The sequence below is a fragment of the Marmota flaviventris genome, chromosome X (genome assembly GCF_047511675.1).
Source record: "Marmota flaviventris isolate mMarFla1 chromosome X, mMarFla1.hap1, whole genome shotgun sequence".
Classification (NCBI taxonomy): domain Eukaryota; kingdom Metazoa; phylum Chordata; class Mammalia; order Rodentia; family Sciuridae; genus Marmota; species Marmota flaviventris.
Window position 1 is genome coordinate 98,915,828 of NC_092518.1, and position 22,452 is coordinate 98,938,279.

At 34.5% G+C, this 22,452-nt stretch overlaps 1 protein-coding gene and 1 non-coding gene across 5 annotated transcripts in view; both read right to left on the minus strand.

The window, feature by feature from the left end:
• Lrch2 (leucine rich repeats and calponin homology domain containing 2) overlaps positions 1 to 22,452 on the minus strand; it is a 103,054-nt gene that overhangs the window by 43,142 nt on the left and 37,460 nt on the right. For 2 of the 4 annotated variants that reach the window (XM_027932322.3, XM_071606312.1), the window contains exons 6-12: positions 18,392 to 18,525; positions 13,211 to 13,298; positions 12,408 to 12,519; positions 12,114 to 12,211; positions 11,965 to 12,023; positions 9,812 to 9,922; positions 2,309 to 2,374 (exon numbers count right to left, since the gene is read on the minus strand). In XM_027932322.3, the coding sequence (XP_027788123.1) occupies positions 2,309 to 2,374; positions 9,812 to 9,922; positions 11,965 to 12,023; positions 12,114 to 12,211; positions 12,408 to 12,519; positions 13,211 to 13,298; positions 18,392 to 18,525 (668 nt within the window). The remainder of the gene's footprint in view (positions 1 to 2,308; positions 2,375 to 9,811; positions 9,923 to 11,964; positions 12,024 to 12,113; positions 12,212 to 12,407; positions 12,520 to 13,210; positions 13,299 to 18,391; positions 18,526 to 22,452) is intronic. The other 2 variants (XM_071606314.1, XM_071606313.1) reach the window with 1 other exon arrangement.
• Trnaa-cgc (transfer RNA alanine (anticodon CGC)) lies at positions 17,326 to 17,398 on the minus strand. Its single transcript has one exon. It is a non-coding gene; the product is annotated as a tRNA-Ala (tRNA).

Consider the following 22,452-nt stretch of genomic DNA (forward strand, 5'->3'; position numbering starts at 1 on the left):
GCCTCAAATAAAAAATGCAAATTCCAGATTTACAGACCACTTAGGGTAATATTAGATCAACAGTCTGTATTTTAAAACTAGCAAGCGACAAATTAAGTATTCAAATATTATCACGTATGCCTATGTTTACATATTTATATATTATTTATTTTCATGCTACCAAATTGATTTGTAGATAAGCAAGTACATAACCTTTTAACATTTGTTAAGTTCACCCAAATGTCTTTGAAGCCACATGACTTTAGTAAATCTGTGACAAATAAATTAATTTAAACTTATTGGCAATAGGGTGTCTTTAAAATTTGGTAATACACCTTTTTTCTGGCCTGCTAACCAACTGAGGAGATATTTGTCTTTAGATGTTTAAGATAGAAAGTTCATGGCTTTCTAAGTGCAGTAACTTTTTAGAATTCCTACAGAGAAAAAAACTTAAGATGATAATTATGCTTGTATTTTTTAACTTATAAATGACAGCTGTTACAATGACTAAGTTAGATATGTAAGATGGGCATTTATAAATGTTCCACAAGTTTTTATAAAAACATCCTTTGTTTTGCTATACAAGCCCACTACTAAAGTCTTTTTCTGAATAGAATTGATGGTAACCAAATACATTTGTTTATGTGGCCTAATGTAAACAGGAGAGGCTTACCTGCTTCTTTGTACTAGATGAGCTACTGCTATTTTTCTCTATCCTTTGCTTAGATTGGAGTCTTTAAAATGTAATTTTAAATTTATTTTTATAAGAAAATTCTGATTCAGAGCTAGAAATTTGAGGATTTTCACACCTCAAATGTTTGATAAATTCATAATGCTATCTCTATATATGACATGCATGATTTATCTAAATATTAATTGTTCAGTATATTTGAAATTTCACACGTGAGCCTAATTATTAAAATGTCTAGACTTTAGTTTTGTCTGAATTCTAAAAGAATTATGATTATATGTTATTTAAAATATACCATCAGAATTCTCAGACTCAAGAAATTTAACTTTATTTGGTATTTCTTTCTTTGTTCCAGTCTTAAGATGAACCAGAAGAAACAACAAATGATTTCAAATGCTTCTATGCTATGTATGGCTTGTTTCCGAATGGCAACATTTCATAATGAGCTAAAATTTGTGGGTTGGTTGTTATTGTTGTTATAAACTGATCATAAATCCTAACAGTACTTTCAGAAATTTTCTGTCTACCATATTTCACTGAATAATTTTTGCCACTATAGTAACATATATTCATGAATATTCCATGCATCCTAATCTTGCACCAGTTTAGTAATAAATAATATTTAAGTAATATTTATTTTTAAAAAGTTTCACATAATGTTCTCACCCCACTTTTTTGAAGAAAACCTCATATTGATTATGAAATGAAATGATATACCTTCATTCAGCAATTAAATATGGGTAGTCCAGAATTTCAATTTTTACATACTTTGTATTAAATATTTAAAAATTTGATGTTTGATAAACTTTTAGATGTTTTAGACTTTGAACAAACCTATTTGCCTAGCTAATTTGTCTCCCAAGTTTTTGTGGAGTGCGATGGGTGGGGTAAAGCCTCTGCTCCAACCTGTTGCTAAGGTAACCTGTCCCAGGAATTTCCCCTCCCTACAGGGAGCTATAAGGTTGTTAATGTGTCTTTGGCTGCTCCTTCCTACCCTTCCCCCTTCAGCCCACCTGTTGGCCCTCTGAGCATTCCTGGGCCTAGTCACGTCCGCAGGAAGGAGAAAGATAAGAGGGGGAAGGCTGGAGAACAAAGGAAGCATAGGACATATAAAAAGGGCAGAACACCTCGCTTCTGGGGATACCACCTATGGCCCCTTTCTCCCTGGAGGGGGAGGTCTGTTACCCCTTTTTAAATAAACTCTGCTTCATATGCTTGCCTCGGCGTGCTTCTTTAATGTTCAAACTTCAACATGTGGGGAAGCAGGACTCCTCACTGGTAACCAGTGGTATCGATTAATGTTTGCTGAATGAATGATTTTATCATCAAAACAAACTATAGATATAAGCAAAAACATCAAACCAGCTTTTTGGTTTTGTTTTATCAAAAGTAAACTTAATTCATGATATGACACATTTCCTCTCTAAATTATCTAGTTATACTACATCCATATCATTTATTCAATTAAAGCCTAGGAGGGCTGGGGATGTGGCTCAGTGGTTAAGCACCCCTGCGCTCAATCCCTAGTACCAAAAGCAAAAAAAAAAAAGATAAATTAAAGCCTATATTCGGAAACAGTACTGTCAAAAAATCAAGTCTCATTATAAAATATTAAATAAGACCAAGATATTTTTATACCTCTTCTCACATTCCACAGTTTGTTTCAGCTTGTTTCTCATGACAGAAGTTGAATGATTAAGAATCCTAGAAGTAAATTGACACATTAATTCTGAAAGACATTAAAGAGAATATTATACCAAAAAAAAAAAAAATCACCAAAATAAACTGCTTCTAGTCCATGAAGATCTTTACTAGAAAACAATAAATGTTATTAAGATCAGATGCCCATAAATAATTTATGAAAGAATGAGGGTCACCCAATTCTTTCATGCATCTTCTTTTCTAAACCCCTTCTCAAATTCTGGATGCCTTCTAGCCATACTAGTATCCCCCTATGTATATCTGACTTTGGGCTGAGACAGAAGATAAAAAGATATGAATTTTTTAAGATACTATGTATATAACAGAGCCCTTTTGAACTTGCATACCCTAAAATTATTTTCCCCCAATTTCCTGATTATTATTTTCTCCATCTCAACGGAAACTGAGAAACTGTCCCCAAAACCAGGCTAGCAAAGGGTTAGGGTTATGTAGGTTGATAGTTTATGTTTCACTCTGTAATTAAGTTAAAATAAACATCAATTTTATATAAATATGTACTCTAGATTATTAACACACTTCCCTAATCCGGTTCCTAGAATTTATTTTTAAGTAAAAGACTACACAGTTCATCTTCATCAAGCTGGCTCATTAATAACTGAAGGCTTCCACCAACTCTGAATACCTTGACTCCCACTCTGATGCTCTCTGATACTCTGTAAGTTTATCACTGAATGATGGTTTATGAATGGTCTCCATCTGTGTTCACATTTCACATATGGAAGATGGAGATTTGAGAAAGAAAAAGGTTTCCTCTATCTTCCTCAAAGCTGGTTTCAAATAAAATCTGTTTCTTTGCCTTGCCAACATGTCTCCTGTGTTTTAGTGTAATGGCAAACTCTCTAGTTTCACAAGAAGTCATTAGTAAAGGAAGCAGAAAAGAAAAAAATGGCTAGATTACAAGAGTTGAGAGAACTCAGTAGTAATAACAAAGATGTTGACACAATACTCAAATTCAAATGTTCATATGATCAGACAAAAATCATAAGAAACTGGTAATATGCATAATTTCTACAGTTCTGAAACAAAATAAATTTCTTAAAATCAAACTTCTTTGCCAAATTGGACACAATGCCTTTATTTTGTTTTTATGTGGTGCTGAGGATTGAACCCAGGGCTTCACACTTGCTAGGTGAGCACTCTACCACTGAGACACAACCCCAGCCCCCCAAATTCTTAATTACACTTCAATTATGTTTTCATGATTGCTTATTTGTTATTTAGTCACATAGTACTCAGAATCACACCTTTCCACAATTAAAAAAATTTTTTAAAAAAACCCTCAAGACACACCTAAAAGCAAATAAAATAATTATTATAAGGAAAGATGTGGGCAACCCCTGTTGGGTCCCCTTTGGCACTGTAGAAGCTCTGTCTCTCTTCTCACTTGAATAAAATCCTACTCCTTTTTTTTTTTTAATCTCACTAAGTTGCTTGAGGCCTTGTTAAATGGCTGAGGCTGGCCTCAAATTTGCAGTCCTCCTGCCTCAGCCTCCTGCAGCACCAGGATAACAGGCATGCACTACTGCACCCAGAACTAAATTCTATTCTTTTAATGCTCACAAAAAAAAAAAAGAAGAAGGAAAGATGTAACAAAAATACTATGGAGCTATGGAGTAAGTGAACAGAAATAAACATACAATGGGAATCAGTCAACTGAAGCTGTTTATTGCAAATGTTCCATATATTTTAATACTTCCTTTAGGATATCAACCAAATTTTAAGATGTCAGCTATACATCTGCTTATTAAGCCACATAAAATATCAGTATAGAAAAGAGTAGTAGCCACTGAAGAAAAGGTTGAGAACTTGCTCAATAATTTAGAGCAAAATTATTTGTTTTTCAACTGAATTCCTTTTCTTTATTCTCAAGTTAATATTATTTTCAATTCCCAGCACCACACAATAAATTCTGAAATGATCATTTATTAGTTCCTTCCTTGACTCCCTCCACCTCATTCTATAAAAGCCTGCTCTTTTTTTTTTTTTTCAATTTTATTTTGTTATCGTAAGACCATAAGGTCCACTCTCCTAACAAATTATTAAGTGTACAATACATTATTGTTAACTGTGGGCATAATGATGTTCAGCAGATCTCTAGTGTTTATTCATCTTGCAACACTAATAATTTTAATACAGTCTGTCTTTGATGCAGAGGGACTTCATATACTCAGACACAAGTAGAAATAATGATCTGACATTTTCAGAGAGCGGATAAAAATTCAATAATGCAAAGTAGCTTACCCTTTCTTTCTTTTTCCTTTTTGGAGACAGGGATACAAGGATCTCAGTTTGGCCCAGGCTGACTTCCAATTTCTGGGCTCCCACCTTAGCCTCCTAAGTAATTGGGACTACAGTTGCATGCCACTCCTCACAACTCATCTCAATCAGACCAAGAGGGGGCTGTCTTCTAAATAACCAGGCTTCAGACTGAACCCTTATGAGTTAGCTACTTGATGGTTTGTTTGCTGATCTCTTCCCCCACTGACCCTTTTTTGGTTATTAATTCTAAACACCGATGTCTTTACTGGAAGAGTGTCACCTACCAAGTAATAGTGTAAATTTTCTTAAATAATCAAAAAATTAAAAAAAAAAAAAAAAACAGTATGAACTAAATAATTAGCCAAATGGCTGTAAGAAAATTAATTGCCTCTTGTTTTGGAGTACATACGTAGCTTCTTTTAACCTACAACTAATATGACGTACAGTCAAAGTAGGAATCCTCAATGGTATTTCCTAATATTTAAGGGTAATCTTGTTCCAGATAAATTATTTTTTAATTAACACTAACAACAAACATAAATTATAATGATTATGTTAAAACTTAAGGATATGTTACAATTCCTGGCCTGCAATTTTAAATAGCATTTCAGAGCCTTCATTTAATAAAGTTGGAATATAAAACATAACAGCACAGCGTGAAAAGGGAAATCTACAACTAGAGAAGACATAAATTATAGCAAATGCACTGCAGGATAGGATTACTCTTAGATTTGTTTGGTTTCATTCAAATTCAGGTATTGTGGGGCTAGGGATGTAGCTTGGTGGTGGAGTATTTATCTGGCATGTGCAAGGCCTGGGGTTCCATCACCAGCACCCCAAATAAAAAAGGTTCAAGTATTATGACAATAAACAAAAAAGAAACTTTAATTATTATCAACGTATTTTAAAAGGAGGACAGGATCATTTATTGAAAAGAAATAGTAGATTTAGCATTATAAAATTCTGAAATACAGTTTAAGTTCAGTCATTAATAGAACTGGCTAGGGAGGTAATATAAAATAAAATTTAAAATAAAATGTGCTCTTTATGGCCAGATTATTTTTTTAATATTTATTTATCTTTTATTTTTTTATTCATTTATATGCAATGCTGAGGATCAAACCCAGGGCCTCACACATGCCAGGCAAGTGCTCTACCACTCAGCCACAACTCCAGCCCTATGACCAGATAATTGTTAACATTTTTTATTTATTTATTTATTTATTTTTAGAAAAAGGAAAAATAAATTTTATTGCTTTGCTAGCAAAAGAGAGACGCAGGGAACTCCTACCCCAGAGGTAGTGGTTCTCTGGTCAGGAGGAATAGAGGGTTTTTAAAGAGGTGATTCAAAGGCTACATTCCAGGTATACCCAGTCAGATTGTAACAATCATTTCTTAGATCTTCTGGCACCCTCCCTAAAGTGTGAATTATTTTGGTCCAGATGTATGTGCTCAAGGACAGATAATCTTGGCCCTACAGTAGGGAAGAAGGGTAATCCTGTTTCCCTGAGGTTAGAGAGGGGTAGAGGTAGAAGAGGAAAACAAGACTAAAGAAACAAACAACAACAAAAAAAAAAAAAAAATATATATATATATATATATATATATATATATATATATATCCATTTTAAAATAAGCCTGAGCTGCAGAGCAGCAAGGGCCATATTCAAAGGATGAGGTAGACCACTGTTACATTTCCCCACTGTCAATTTCTATCTTCCTTTTCTGTGGATATACGGGCAATAAAATCTCCAGGCTGCTTCCTGTTGAGAGGGCAAAGTTGGGGGGAAGTGACCCGAAGTTGGGGGGAAGTGATTGTTCTCTATCAGGTAGGGCATGGACCCAACAAGGGTATTTAGCATCAGGGCAGTCTAGAGGTCCATGGTGGAAGTTGGCGGGTGACTGGACAAGGCATACATAGGGCAGGGATCATGCTAGGACATCAATAAACGACAGAAAAGCATTATTTTTTGTAAACAATTAGCACAAAAGCAATTAGTATCCCAGCCAGTGTCTGAAAACCATGAAGACAGTAACTCAAGTAAAGCTTAAGATGGGATCCAACATGCCACTGATTTGTGAGTGGAGGCCATTTAAGGCTTTAGAAACATTAGCAGAGTTGTTAGAAACGTGCACAACATTTTAGTTTTTTTAATGGCACAGGTGTCCCCTTGAGCTGTAGTTAAAATATCTTTCTCATTAGCATTAACTCTATATTTAGTAGAGGAATCCCATTAACTTGCCATTTAGGGCTCTCTTAGTAAAGCTAGTTAGGGCTTTTGTGTGACACATTGCATCTTTTAGATCAATCTAAGGGATAAATATCAGGGCTAGATAATCATACCAGTGAAAAACATCAAGAGATTATTGTAAACATTTTAAGGCCTTCAAAAATTAGATATTATTACTTTAATATTGTAATTAATACTGCATATTAATATATAATCTAAAAAGTTCTTATATTCATGTGCTAACATCTATAACATTTTAGATGTGCTAACATCTAAAATGGATGATGAAGAAGAGAACCAGATCAGACAAAGATCACTTTTGCATACAGCTTGAAAATCACTATTGCATACAGAAGTTATTTAGGGACAACATAAAATTTGTAATTAAATTAATAGCTCCTCCTAGCTCTAAATCTGATTTAATTTTCAAGGGATTAGCTAATCATTAACAGTAAAACTGAGTACATACTATGTGCAAGGCACAATGCTACGTGCTATTTTGTATTAGTTAACAAAACTATCACAAAAACAAAACATATGAAACATAGCTATTCAGTCAATGTTGGTACCTAAGCTAAAAAGAATAATTTAAAGCACATGGATAGATGTAAAAGTAACATGATAAAAAGTAGAAATGAAAAAATATAGAAATATTATATATGGCAATGTTAAAATCAGAACACTATGAGAAAATTAGATACTAGTGCGGGTTCTTAAAATATCAAGGGGCTGGAGATGTAGCTCAGTGCTAGAATATTTGCCTATAGTCTGACTAGTTCTAATCCTCAGCACCACCATCAAATCAATAAATGAGCAAATGAGCAATATTTTCTTCCCATAATGATAAATTCAACTTCTGCACCTGCTAGGTAGAGGAGACAAAAACTCAACTAATTTTTAAGTTTCACAGAGCAGGTGGAGCAAGCCTCATCAAATCTCTTAAACCACTGGGGTAGCCAGGCTTGGTGGTGCACACCTGTAATCCCAGCAACTCAAGAGGCTAAGGCAGGAGTATCACAAGTGAAGGCCAGCCTAGACAACTTTGTAAGACCTTGTCTCAAAATCAAAAATTAAAAAGGGCTGGGAATATGGCTCAGTGGTAAAGGGTCCCTGGGTTCAATGCTCAGTTAAAAAAAAAAAAAAGAGAGAGAAGAGGGGAGGGGAGGAGAGGGGAGGGGAGGGGAGAGGAGGGGAGGGGAAGGGGGATAGTAGAGGATAGGAAAGGCAACAGACACTAGTATGGCAATATGTAAATCAATGGATGTGTAACTGATGTAATTCTGCAATCTGTATATGGGGTAAAAATGGGAGTTCATAACCCACTTGAATCAAAGTGTGAAATATGATATATCAAGAAATTTGTAATGTTTTGAACAACCAACAATAAAAAATTAAAAAAAAAAAGAAAGAAAGTTATGGGGCAAGAAAAATATAAACTGGGACTGAGGATTCATTAGATATAGATAAGGTAAAGATTAATGATATTTTCTAGTATGATTTTTGAAATCTAGAACATGCAGTAGCTATACAAAAATGATACTTAACTTGGTTTAATGGCTATTTATCTTATTGGCCATTATCCAGATTTCCCCTAAAAAGTAGCCCCTAAAGACCACATATTTGTCATTTGATAACTTTTAATGGTATTTTTCAAAGCATATTTAAACAAATACCAGTATATTTAAATGTGAAACTTCGAACCAGAGTTATATTATCCATAAATATTTATTGTCTTGAGCAAGTTGCATAAAATACTTATTATTATCCAGGCTAAATGTATCAAAATTATCTTAATTTACTCAAAACAAAACAAAAAACTCAGATCTTTATTATTTCAAAATTATAAATGCAAGCTGGTCATGGTGGTTCATGCCTGTAATACCAGTGACTTGGGAGGCTGAGTCAGGAGGATTGCAAGTATGAGGCCAACCTCAGCAACTTAGAGAGACCCTAAGCAACTTAGTGAGACTCTGTCTCAAAATAAAAAAAATTAAGCCAGGTTTGGTGTCATAGCCTGTAATTCCAGCAGCTCCAGAGGCTGAGGCAGGAAGATCTTGAATTCAAAGCCAGCCTCAGCAACTTAGCAAGGCCCTAAGCAACTCAGTGAGACCCTGACTCTTAAATAAAATACAAAATAGGGTTGGGGATGTGGCTCCGTGGTCAAGCACCCCCTGAGTTCAATCCCCAGTACCAAAACAAAATAAAAATAAAAAGGGTGGGGTTATGGCTCAGTGGTTAAGCACCCCTGGGTTCAATCCCCAGTACCAAACAAACAAATAAATGTAATACTCTCAGTAAATGAAGATGGTAAAAATAGCTGACCCTTACCAGCACATGAAACTTTTCCTGTATTAAAAATAAACTTGCTTTGATTTTATACTCATTCACACAATGTCCTCCTCACTGCCAACAACATGCATTTAGAGAAGGCCTACGTAGAAGGGAAAATAGTTGCTGAGCAAGAAGCAGACAAAAGTGAATTTGTGGCACTCAAATCATCACAGTGATTTCCTCAACCACTATATGATTTGGTTCAATTCTAAGGAGTTTATACATATCCCCCCAAAAAAGTGGGTTTTTTTTATAATCATTTAAGAAAAAATGTTTACACTGTAAATGTTAATGTGAGCTAAAATAAGTATAAAAAATAAATCGGTCATTATGATTCAGCACACAAAAATAAATATAAGCAATTATTAAACACAGTGACCACATGAGTATATTCTATTAGTTGTACTATAATTTTACATTTTTCTCCTTAAGTATTTCCTATTGTCTTTTAATAGTTAGTCTCAAGATCTTGGAATAGATCTTACAAGGGTATTATTGTTTACTTGAAATTTCATTTACTGTATTTTTTAATCTTTAAATGATCTGATTTAAAGATTATAAAATTTGACTATTTAAATTTCATTACTGTAAGGAATACCTGTTCTTCTGTTCTTGCTTCAATAACTGAGCAGCTATTTTCCTCAAATCAGTTACTTCCTTCAAATCATCATCATCTTCTTCTTCTCCAAGTAATTGTTCCTTCTCAACTCTAAAAGATAACACAAACATGGTTATCCACAAAGTAAAACAGTCTGTATCTTAGGTCAACTTCTAAAAATTGATAACATTTTTATTTTTAATACCATGTGAAAGCTAAAATCTTTATATTCTTTATTTTTTAAATACTAAAATAAGAAATAAAAGAATATATAATATCTAAGGAAAACAAATCTATATTTTCTACTCATTATGAAATGTGGCATACTAGCTGTATTAGTATAATTAATGACCAACAAATAATGAAGTCTACAACCATTTTTAAATTTCTGAAATGTGTAATGGCCACAGAAATTTAACAATGCATATTGCTCAGTTTTGAGTGTAGTAACTGCAAAGCTCTACATGGTCTGCCTTTATAAATAAATATAAACTGTCACGAAAATTTCTCATTTTATTAAGCCAGACTGCTTCTCTCGTTTATTTTGGTTTTAAAAAATCTCCATGTAAAATGTTTAAAGGAAATGCAAAACAAGTTCAAATAAGATTTGCAAATTTACCAGAAAAATGCTAATTAAGATATATCATTTTTATCATTTAAAGAAAACAAAAAAAAATTTAAATAAAGTTTTCTCTAAACTCTAGTTACTTTTATCTTAAAAGCATTTAATTTGGGGCTGGGGTTGTGGCTCAGCAGTAGAGTGCTTCCCTAGCATGGGCAAGGCCCTGGGTTCGATCCTAAGCACCACATAAAAATAAATTAATTAATTAAAGATATTTTTAAAAAGCATTTAATTTACTAAATCCTATCAGACCATGAGTTTTTTAATCTTTACCACATCTTACATGATATGACACTGGTGACTCTCAAATTTAGGCAACTGTCCTTATTAGATAATGTGAGAAAGTAAAAGAAGAATGAAATCTTAAGGAAAAAAAAGAAAGCAATGTACCTCCTTACAGGGCATTTGAGGGGATTAATAACTGCCTAAAAAATTACCAGTGAGGGGCTCGGAATGTAGCAATGGTAGAGTATGTGCTTAGTATGAGTGAGGCCCTGGTTCCATCCTCAGCACTATGCCCATACCCCCAAAAGAAATTACTAATGAGGTCACTCAAAAGAAAACACAATGTAGAGAAAAAAGTATGGGGATCAGAGAAAGCTCAGTTCATGCCCTAACTACTAGTGGACATAAGAAGTTTTAGGTACAAAACAAGACGCCTCTGAACTTCACCTTCCTCATCTGTAAAAATGGGATCAATATCTACCCTGCTGGATTTTACTGAAGATTAAGTGGAAAATGTGTGAAAGCACATATAGTACTCATTCTGGTACATGGTAGGCATTCAATAAACATTCCTTCCTTTCTTCTTTCTTAATGTATTTGTTACCATGTGAATAACCTGAAATAATGACTGAAAAAATGTGGTAGATCATATTTCATAATTTCATAAAATGAAAGATAAAGATACAAACCACAATTATTTTTTTTAAAGAGAGAGAGAATTTTTTAATATTTATTTTTTAGTTTTCGGTGGACACAACATCTTTATTTTATTTTTATGTGGTGCTGAGGATCGAACCCAGCGCCCTGCACATGCCAGGCGAGTGTGCTACCATTTGAGCCACATCCCCAGCCCCCACAATTATTTTAATAAAATATGAACATAAATATCCTTAAAATTGCTATAACCAGTGTGACAAAATGGAAAGTAGATTAAATCAAAAGACATCACACTGGAGTTCCAAACTCAATTTCCTTATTGGCAAAATAATGCCAATACCATCTATCTTTAAAAGGTGGATAAAGAATTCAAATGAAGCAATGTATGTGAAGGTATAGTTCTCATTAATAAAACAGAAAACATTATTATTACCCTTCAGGGCAGAAATGTAGTGTATATCTTACTTTCAACCTAAAGTTTTAGTATAATTTTAAGGAATCCAGATAGATGATATATTTGCAAATTAACAATCTAAACATAACAGAGAAATGGGCCAAAAATTCTTTTGAATGCTCTTTCAAGTAGGAATATGTAATGAATAGTTCAAGTACTTATAAATAACATCATTTTGAGAATTTGTGTCCTTACCTTTTTTCATTTCCCAATTCTTCATTTTTCTGAGATTTTTCAAAGCATTTTTCTTTTCCCTTATATGAAAGAAAATTATCACTTTAAATTGTATGGTCCACTTTTGTAAGATGAAGGAGAACATGTAATCTATTCACAGTCTTATTTACCTTAAGCAAAGAGACAAATGATCCAATATGTGTATCTCCTTGTTCAGGAACTGCTACATCTTCTGTGTTGGGGTCAATAAAATCATACACCTCCTGGTCTAAGTATAGATTGATATTTATTTTAAAATACATACTAAATGCTCTGACACTATAGTGCTTAGAATAAAGTTTATTTTCTTAGTATAAGAGTTAGCTAAAGACATGATAAATTTTCAAAGTCCATTTTTAATAAAAGGCTCACTTTTAATAAGAGATATACACATGACATAAAATAGCAGACACCACATGAATTACCTTTCTGAGAATCAGGCTTGCTTCCTATTGTGTGACTCTCATTTCTTGAAGTCTGCTCTCTATTTGATTCTGAAACTTGAGAGTGAAGGCTGATTGTATCATCATCTGATGGCTGAAAAGAAATGAGCACAAAATACAAAAAGAGGCATTTGAGGGACTGAGGCTGTAGCTCAGTGGTAGAATGCTTGCCTAGCATGTGTGAGGCACTGGTTTGATCCTCAGCACCACATACAAAAAATTAATAAACAAAGATATTGTGTGTCCATCTACAACTAAATATATACACACATATATGTGTGTGTGTGTGTGTATATATATATATATAGGCAGCCAGGCATGGAGGTGCAGGCTTGTAATCCTAGCGGCTTAGAAGGCTAAGACAGGAGCATCACGAGTTCAAAGCCAGCCTCAGCAATTTAGTGAGGTGCTAAGCAACTCAGTGAGACCCTGTCTCTAAATAAAATACAGAATAGGGCTGGGGATGTGGCTCAGTGGTCAAGTGCTCCTGAGTTCAATTCCCAGTACCCAAAACAAAAAGAAAAAAAGAGGCATTTGAAACACACGACAAAGGTTATATTGCTTTAATCAAGCATGCAAATTATAAAATAATCACTTTACTTCTCCAGTTTTCAGATAAAAAATTAATAAGCTAAAGTTGACGTCTGCTTTAATAATCAGTATGTACTTTTTTTCATTTGAAATAATGATCATATTTTCAAATAAAGTCAAATGTGCAAATATCTCCATCTCAGAGTTCTAATAAAACTGTAAAACAAAACAGATCAGCGATGGAAAAGACTCACTTCTGTTGTAGACAATCGTTTCTCTCCATTATCACTTCCAATTCCAGAGTCAGGGCCATGATTTTTATTTGGATAAAAATCTTCCATACTATGAAAATAGAAATACTAAAGACAGTTAGGATTTTGTTCTCAAATAGATAATGCACACTTGATCTAAAACTTCCTTAGATAATACAAAATATATAATGATTGCTTATCTTGTGGTAGGAACTGGGCTAAGTGTATAATACCTTTAATATTTCTTGTGGGGGGCTGGGGTTGTGGCTAAGTGGCAGAGCACTCGCCTAGCACATGCGAGACCCTGGGTTCGATCCTCAGCATCACATAAAAATAAATAAATAAAATAAAGATATTGTATCCAACTAAAAAATAAATATTAAAAAATATATATTTCTTGTGAAAACTCAAGCAGATAAGTGAGGAAACTAAGGCTGGGGTAAAAATGGGGTAATTTACCCAAGGACACCCAACTTGCAAACCATGTGTAAATCTGATCCCCAGATTACCTAGCACTAAAGTCTCTGATATCAACTGGTACGCTTAAATTCCTCCTTTAATTTCAGTTTCATGCTTACAAAAACAAAAATTTATTTTTGTCTTTTCAGAAGTATATCAATAAACTTAGGGAAGCATCTACAAAGTATCAGGCACTGTGCTTAATGTTTGAGATAAAATGAGATGAACAAAAAGTTTGCCTTCAAAGGGCTCTCAGCCCAGAAGGGAAATGAGTCTGTTTATATGTTAATGAAGCCTATGACAGAGGTAAATTAAAGTGCCAGGAGAAAAAAGAGAGATCAACTAATTCTCCTTGGTAAGGTTAGGAAAGGCTTTACCCAAGAAAGAGGTATTTGAGCTTAAACTTAGCAAATTGCTAGCATTTGCTGAATGTCTACACTGTGTTAGGAACTGGGCAAGCTGTACCTCATATTTCATACATAGTCCATATTTTTAAAGTTGCTTCTTTGTACAAATGAGAATAATAAAGCTTATAAAATTCAACTTTTAAAGGGGAAAACTCTAACATTTACTGATAATCATTTGTTGAACTGGTTGCAAAGTACACATTTAATTCACATAACCACCTTATGAAGTGGGTATGGTTAACATTTTAGATAAGGAAACAGGCTCAGAGATTTTAAATAAACTATACAAAGCCAGAGAAGATTTAAGATGTTAAACCATTATTAGAGCTGACTCTACAATATTAAATCTATGTACAAACATATACATGCATTTGTAATAGATGACAATGATAATAAGCTATTTGTTGAGAAAATATTATAAATAATGCATTGTGCTAAGTACTCTATATACATTATTTAATTTAATCCTAATAGCATTTGTGTGATTATTTTATTTTTACATATTAAAAAACTAAGGACCAGAGACATTAAGACATACAGTTGTTAAGAGTCAAAAAAGACCTTTAAAGCTATCTTTATGTCTGATCCCAAAAGCTAATACTGTATATGTAACTATTGTAATGCCTATTCATGTAGAGCAAAGAGTTTACAAAATAGATAAGGCATGGGAAGGCATTTTAAGTAGTGAGAACCATATAGCCACGAACCTGTATATGAAAGTAAAAGCACATATAATAATTTTCCAAATAGTTCAATACAGGCTATTAGTGGGAGATTAACACACCTGACTGCTGGAAGCCATCCATGAACTGTGCATGAAACAAATCAACATGGAAGCCAGGTGGTAGGAAAGTCTGGTATCTGGGAACTCCCAGCGGCACTCCTGCTGGTTTGAGATCACCCAGTACCTGTGATATCCTACGTAGCTCTGCTAGGATCAGCACTGCACTGGAGTTGGGGTGACCAGCTGGAGTCACACAGCCACACAGCCTCTCAGAGATGGATATAGCTTGTCAAGATGCCAATCAACCTGTTTGCAGCAAGACTACTCCCACTAAAACCTTATCCCTGCCTTTGACGTACTCTCCCTTAAATAAAGAACCAGAGCCACTTTCTAGTTGTTCAGTTCTAGCTTCCACCAGGACTGAAGGATCTATCAGGAGTTCTGCTTTCTCTTTAAATCTGATTTCTGGCTCGCTCGCTCTCGCTCTCTCTCTCTCTCTCTCTCTCTTAGTTGTTGATAGACCTTTATTTTATTTATTTATATGTGGTACTGAGAATTGAATCCAGTGCCTCACACATGCCAGGCAAGTGCGCTACCACTGAGCCACAGCCCCAGGCCCCTGTCTCCTTATTTCTTTACTATCTATTTCAGACTTTCATTTTCTCAGGTGGCTCACAACCTTCTGAGCAGGAAACTACCCTGGCAGGGTGCTAGCTGCCCCATGAGACCTGACAATCAACTCTATAGATCTGCACTGTCCAATATAGTAAGTGACTACTAACCATATATGGGTATTTAGCACTTGATGTGTGGCTAGTCCAAATTGAGACACATGATAAATATCAAGTATACACCACATTTCAAAGATTTCATATAAAAATAAGCATGTAAAATATTTCACTAATTTTGTATATTAATTAAAGATTTAAATGGTAGTATTTGATATACTGGGTTAAATAGAATATATTATTAAAATTAATCAGGGCTGGGGGTTGTGGCTCAGTGGTAGAGCACTCACCTACCACGTGCAAGGCCCTGGGTTTGATCCTTACCACTACATAAAAATAAATAAATAAAATAAAGGTATCATGTCTATCTACAACTAAAAAAAAAAAAAAAAAACTCTAACAAATAAAAAGATCTCTTGATCTCTGGGCAGTATTGCAACAATATAAACTGATTTTTGTGCTTCCACTTCTGCTCACTTCCAGTCTATTCTTCTAAAAGTCAAATTAGTTGAAACAAATCAGATCAATACTTTATACTGTTCAATGACTTCCCTTTGTATTTTAAATAAAATTCAAACTTCTTGCCACAGACTACAAAGCCCCCACATGACCTGAGCCTGGACTACCTCTCCATAATCAATTTTTACCACTCTACCTTTCAGTCGCTCTACTAATCATTCTGGCTTCCTCTGAATACACTAAGTTCCTTCCCAACCTAAGGGAAGACACAGGTCATTTTTTTCTGCCTGAGTTGCTTTCCCCCTTACTCTTCACATGGCTGGATTTCTTCATTAGGATCTTTTTTTTTTTTTTTTTTTTTTAAAGAGAGAGTGAGAGAGGAGAGAAAAAGAGAGAGAATTTTTTTAATATTTATTTTTTAGTTATTGGCGGACACAACATCTTTGTTTTGTATGTGGTGCTGAGGATCGAACCTGGGCCGCACGCATGCCAGGCGAGCGCGCTACCGCTTGAGCCACATCCCCAGCCCTCTTCATTAGGATCTTGACTTAAAACTTCATCTTCCCAAAGAGACATTCCCTGACCACACTCTTGAAATATGGCCCTTTCCTTCATAGCACTATGATTTGAAAATTTATACATATGTACATATGTACAGATGCTCCTTGATTAATGTTGGTATTAAGTTCCAATAAACACATCATAAGTTAAAATATTTTAATTTGAAAATGTACTTAACACACCGAACCTACTGAACATCATAGTTTAGCAACACAGCCCATGGTAGCATATTGGTTGTCCACCCTCACAGTGAAGTGTCTGGGAGCTGTCATGCCCTTAATACCTTCTATTAGGCCCTGCCCCCCAACACTGTTGTATTGGGGATTAAGTTTTTAACACATGAACTTTGGGAAACATATTCAAACCAGAGCAAATGGCATGCACTTATACAAATTTGGTCCTTGATTTATTATGATTCATCTTACCATTGTTCCAACTTTATGATAGTGCTTAAGCGATATATGGATAGAAACTGTACTTTACATTTACTCACTGATTCATTCTCTACAAGATTGTAGGCTCCATGAGGTGCAAGACCAACATACAATGGCACTCAATAAAACATACCCTAAAATCTACCAGTAGGCATTCAAAAGGTATTTGTAATATAAATGACTAAATCAGTGAATGCCACTACTAAATTCATTTTAAAATAATGCATATTAATAGAGATTAGAATAGGTATTAACTTTAATTTTTATAGACTTGTTTGGTCCAATATTGTTCATAATATTAAGCAAAATAATCTTTAGGTACTATTTTTTTTTTTTTTTTTTTTTTTGGCGGTGCTGGGAATTGAACCCAGGGCCTTATGCATGCGAGGCAAGCACTCTACCAACTGAGCTATATCCCCAGCCCCCTAAGTCTAATGTTTAGATATTTAACACTACACAAGCAAGAGAAATATTCAAGGAAAAAGGTCCTATTTGGAATTTAAGAACTTGTACTGTTACCAATAGTATTTTGGATACTGCCATTCCAAGCAATCTAAACTTTATCACATATGCAAAGACAAACCTTTAAATACTTTAGTCAGGGGCATATTCTCTCTTTCTGTAGTCTCACCCCATTCCAAGTTATATTCCATATCACTGCATAGAATTATATTTTCTTGGTGGGGTTCTTTTTTTGGGGGGGAACTGGAGGTCAAACCCAGGGCTTTGTGAATGCAAGGCAAACACTTTGCCACTGAGCTACATCCCAGCCCGAATTATATTTTCATAAAATCTTTCAGACCAACCTGCATCTTGAAAGGACGGATTATAAACAAATATAATTTACCATTTCAAAATCTCATAAGGAAATCATCAAAATCATAAGAAATGTCAATGACATATCATCTTTGATCAGTCCTAAAGAATATAACAAAGGGGATGAGGATGTAGCCCAGTAGTAGAGCACTTGCCTAGTATGCGCAAGACCCTGAGTTCCATCCCCAGCATCATACACACACACACACACACACACAAAAGAATATGACAAAAAGAAAAAACATCATGCTCTTCCACCAAACTCAGTTTGAAGTAAAATTGTATTTGCTATTACAAATGTAGAATACAGAAATCACAAAAGTAAATTAACAGTTGTTATAGCTGAGAAATTGGTGATTCTGCAATATAATGTCAAATGTTTACATTTTCACTGCTAAAATAATAATAATTATCTGAGAAAATCTCAGATTTATTCTAGTGTCTTAGAAGTTCATTCTCTGATGGTGATATTTAGCTCAGAAATACTGATTTTACCACTGGGCCAATCAGCCTAAATATACTCAGTACACTTAAGAATAATAAATATCTTCAAAAAAAAGTGAAAACAAAAAGAGACTATAAAAACAATATATTACCTGTCTGTGAGAGGCTGAGAGGGCATTCTTTTACTCAATGATGGAAGATCCAGGGAATCTGGTTTCTTATCCATTCTACAACATGCTTGGATATGTAAGTACTTAAATATGTGTACTTTACCCTTTAAACATATCTGTTAAAAAAAAAACAAATGAGATGTATTTATTATACAGCTCAAAAATATAAATGGGAATTATCAAGTTATTTATTTTAATAATGTCAAATTATGTTATGATATAATAATCTTAATTGATACTTTGCATATTTAAAGAGTTTGTACATCTAACATTACATGGAAAACTTGAACAATACTGACACCAATTAAATGCTATTGATATCTCTGTTCTTATCAAAAAAGTTAATTTTTCTATAATTTACTCAAGCTTTCTCGTTAAAAGTAGAATGTACAAACCACTAAACGATATAAAAATTGACAACACATGAAAGTTGCCCTTATTAGAAAAAGAAGAAAAAGAAACAAACTATTCACTGATTTGGTGATAACAGAGCAAAATATATATATAATTTTTAAGGTAATCTCATCAGAACCACAAAGATGTTTGGTATGAACACTGAAAGAAAACTAAAATAAAAATAATGTAAATAAAGAGAAAGTGAATTTGTTGAAAGGTATAATGATAAGATTGATTAGAATAAAATTTAAAAAAAAAACATTGGTCAGTTCAATTGGAAAATTATTTTTTATTAGTTATGAAGGAAAGAAATAACAAGGGGTAAAAAAAACTATGTGAAAGAAGGTATTTTGGGTAAAACTGATGGAAAATGAGAAGCAAAGAAATTGTAAGTAATCTTTACAAAGGTTATTTATTTACAGTCATTATGAGTGACATCAAATAAATATTTCCCAAAATTTTTAATAAAAATATCTTGTTTGATGGGTTCACATTACCTTACCTCACATGCAAAAATAATCAACAAAGTGGTACATATACACAATGGAATATTACTCGGCCATAAAGAAGAATAAAATCTCATTTGCCAGTAAATGGATGGAACTGGCGACTATTAAGGGAAATAAGCCAATCCCAAAAAACCAAAGGCTGAATGTTCTCTCTAATATGAGGATGCTGACTCATAATAGAGGAGAGAGAGGAGTGGAGGTTCACTGAACTGGACAGGGAGGAATGGGAGGAAGGAAGAGGGATGGGAATGGGAAAAACAGTAGAATAAATTAAACATAAATCTCCTATGTTCATATATAAATATATGACCATTGTAACACCACATCATATACAACCACAAGAATGGGAAATTATATTCCATGTATGTATGATATGCCAAAATACATTGTACTGCTAAAAATAACAAATAAAAAAGAAAGAAATCAACAAAGACAACTACATAGCTGGAGCAGTGGCACATGCCTGTAGTCCCAGTGGTTGGGGAGACTAATGCAGGAGAATCACAAGTCCCAAGCCAGCCTCAGCAATTTAGTAAGGCTCTAAGCAACTTAATGAGACCCTATCTCAAAAAAATTCAAAATAAAAAGGGCTAGTGATGTGGTCCAGTGGTTAAGCACCCCTGGGTTCAATACCTGGTAACCAAAAAAATAAAAATAAAAATTATACCAGGCATGGTGGCACATGCCTATAATCCCAGCAACTCAGGAGGCTGAGGCAGGAGGATCATTGAAAGGTTGAAGCCAGTCTGGGCAACTTAGCAAGACCCTGTCACCAAATAAAAACAAAAAATGGTGGGGTTGTGGCTCACTGATAAAGCATCCAAGTTCAATTTCCAGTATCAAAAAGAAAAAAAAAAGTGGGGCATGGTGGTGCAAGCCTGTAATCCCAGGTGCTTGGGAGGCTGATGCAGGAGAATCACGAGTTCAAAGCCAGCCTCAGCAAAAAGCAGGGCACTAAGCAACTCAGTGAGGCCCTGTCTCTAAATAAAATACAAAATAGGGCTGGGGATGTGGCTCAGTGGTCCAGTGCCCCTGAGTTCAATCCCTGGTACCCCTCCCCCCCCCCGCAAAAAAGAAAGAAAATTATAATTCCAAGTAAAAGATGTTTTAGGTAATTCTCATAGATACTAGGTCTGATTCATTACTGAAAAAATTCATTTGAAAGGAAAATAAAAATGAGTTATTAGGATATAAATACATTACCAATTAAAGTGTGCTAAATAGTATCCCACTAAATTGTTGAGGATCTTACTAAGTTGCTGAGGCCAGCCTAGACCTTGCAATCTTCTTGCCTCAAATCACTGGGATTACAGGCATGTGCCCAGCCTTTCTTCCCATTTTTGAGGTGGTCAATTCCCCTTCTTCAAACTGACTGGCTGCTCTCTAGGCCTAAGACTGATACCTGTCAATCTTAGATGTGAGAAATTCCTGTTTTAGGTTACTCCCTCATTTTGGCATAGCACATCCTGCTACTTCCTAAGAATGGTAGCATGGGAATTAAAATTTCTGAGACTTTGCATGTTTGAAATATTTTTCTACCTAACATCTGATTGACAGTTTGAATGTAGAAAGTTGGAGTTATTCTCTCAGTCTTTGAAAACATAATTTTAATGTCTCCTAGTTTTCTGAGCTGCTGCTAAGAAATTATTCTGATCACCACACCCATGAATGTTGAGAGCCACAGCCAAAGGGGCCCCAGCAAACTTCCAGCTGCCAGCTGATTGGCTCCTCTGCGGTGATGCTCATTGGGCTGTTTCCCTGCCCTTTCAGACCACGGAGCTGCTCATTGGGGGACTCTTTTGGCTCTGCCCACGCGACCCAGCCAATCGGCCTTATCCAATTTACGTCTCCTAATAACTTTTGAAAGTCGTTAAGTGATTTGAGTTGATCTACTCGTATTTGAATTTTTGGTGGACGGACCATGGTTGAGAATAATAGAACTCCTAAATAATTAATTGGAAAATTTAATTGTACTTTATCTATTGCTATCTCTAGATTATAATTTTTTAATAAGTTTGTAAGTGTGGCATAACATTCTAGCAATGTGTTTTTATCTTTGTGTGCTAATAATACATCATCCATATAGTGAAATATTTGTAGTTCAGGATTTTGATTTCTAAGTGGCTGGATTACTTTGTTAACATAAATTTGACACATAGTTGGGCTGTTAGCCATCCCTTGAGGGAGTACTTTCCATTCATATCTCTGATCAGGACCTTCATGATTCAGTGCAGGGATAGTAAATGCAAAACGTGGACTATCCTCAGGATGAATTGGATTTGAAAAAAAAAAACAATCTTTAATATCTATAACTAAAACATACCAGGTTTTTGGCAAAGCAGACAATTGAGGAATCCCCGATTGAGCAGGTCCCATAATAACCATCTCATTATTAATGGCTCTTAAATCTTGCAATAATCTCCATTTACCAGATTTCTTTTTGATGACAAAAATTATGGGGAGATACAGACTGTGTCACATAAATGTGTTCCAAATTTCCCTTCTTTATTGCCCCCACCCTGGTTTTACTGAAGTATGAATGACAAATAAAAACTTAATATATCTTAGTGCATAATGTGATGTTTTGATTTATGTAAACATTGTCAATTTACTGCAACAAAACTAACATACCCAACACCTCACATAATTATTTTATTGCATATACTGTGAGAACACTTGAGGGCTACACTATCAGCAAATTAAAAGTTTATAATACAGCATTATTGACTACAATCATCAGATTACACATTAGGCCTATAGTACTTATTCATTTTTAACTACTGAAGAATAGTTATCACTTGATTCTTATCTCCCCTTTTCTCCATCTCCCAGCCCTTTGTAACCATTTTACTCTCTGCCACTTTGAGTTCACCTTGCTTTTTGATGATTCCTTATATAAGGAGGGTATCCAGTATTCGTCAATGTTTGGCTTATTTCACTTAGCATAATGTCCTCAAAATTCATCCATGTGGTTGCAAATGGCAGGATTTCCTTCTTTTTGAGGGCAGAATCATATCCCTATCTTATCCCTATCATATCCATATCTTTACTATTGTGAATAATGCTTCAATGAATATGGGGATATAAATAACTATTTCTTTTGAATATTGTGATTTATGAGAAATAGTTAGCCTTATT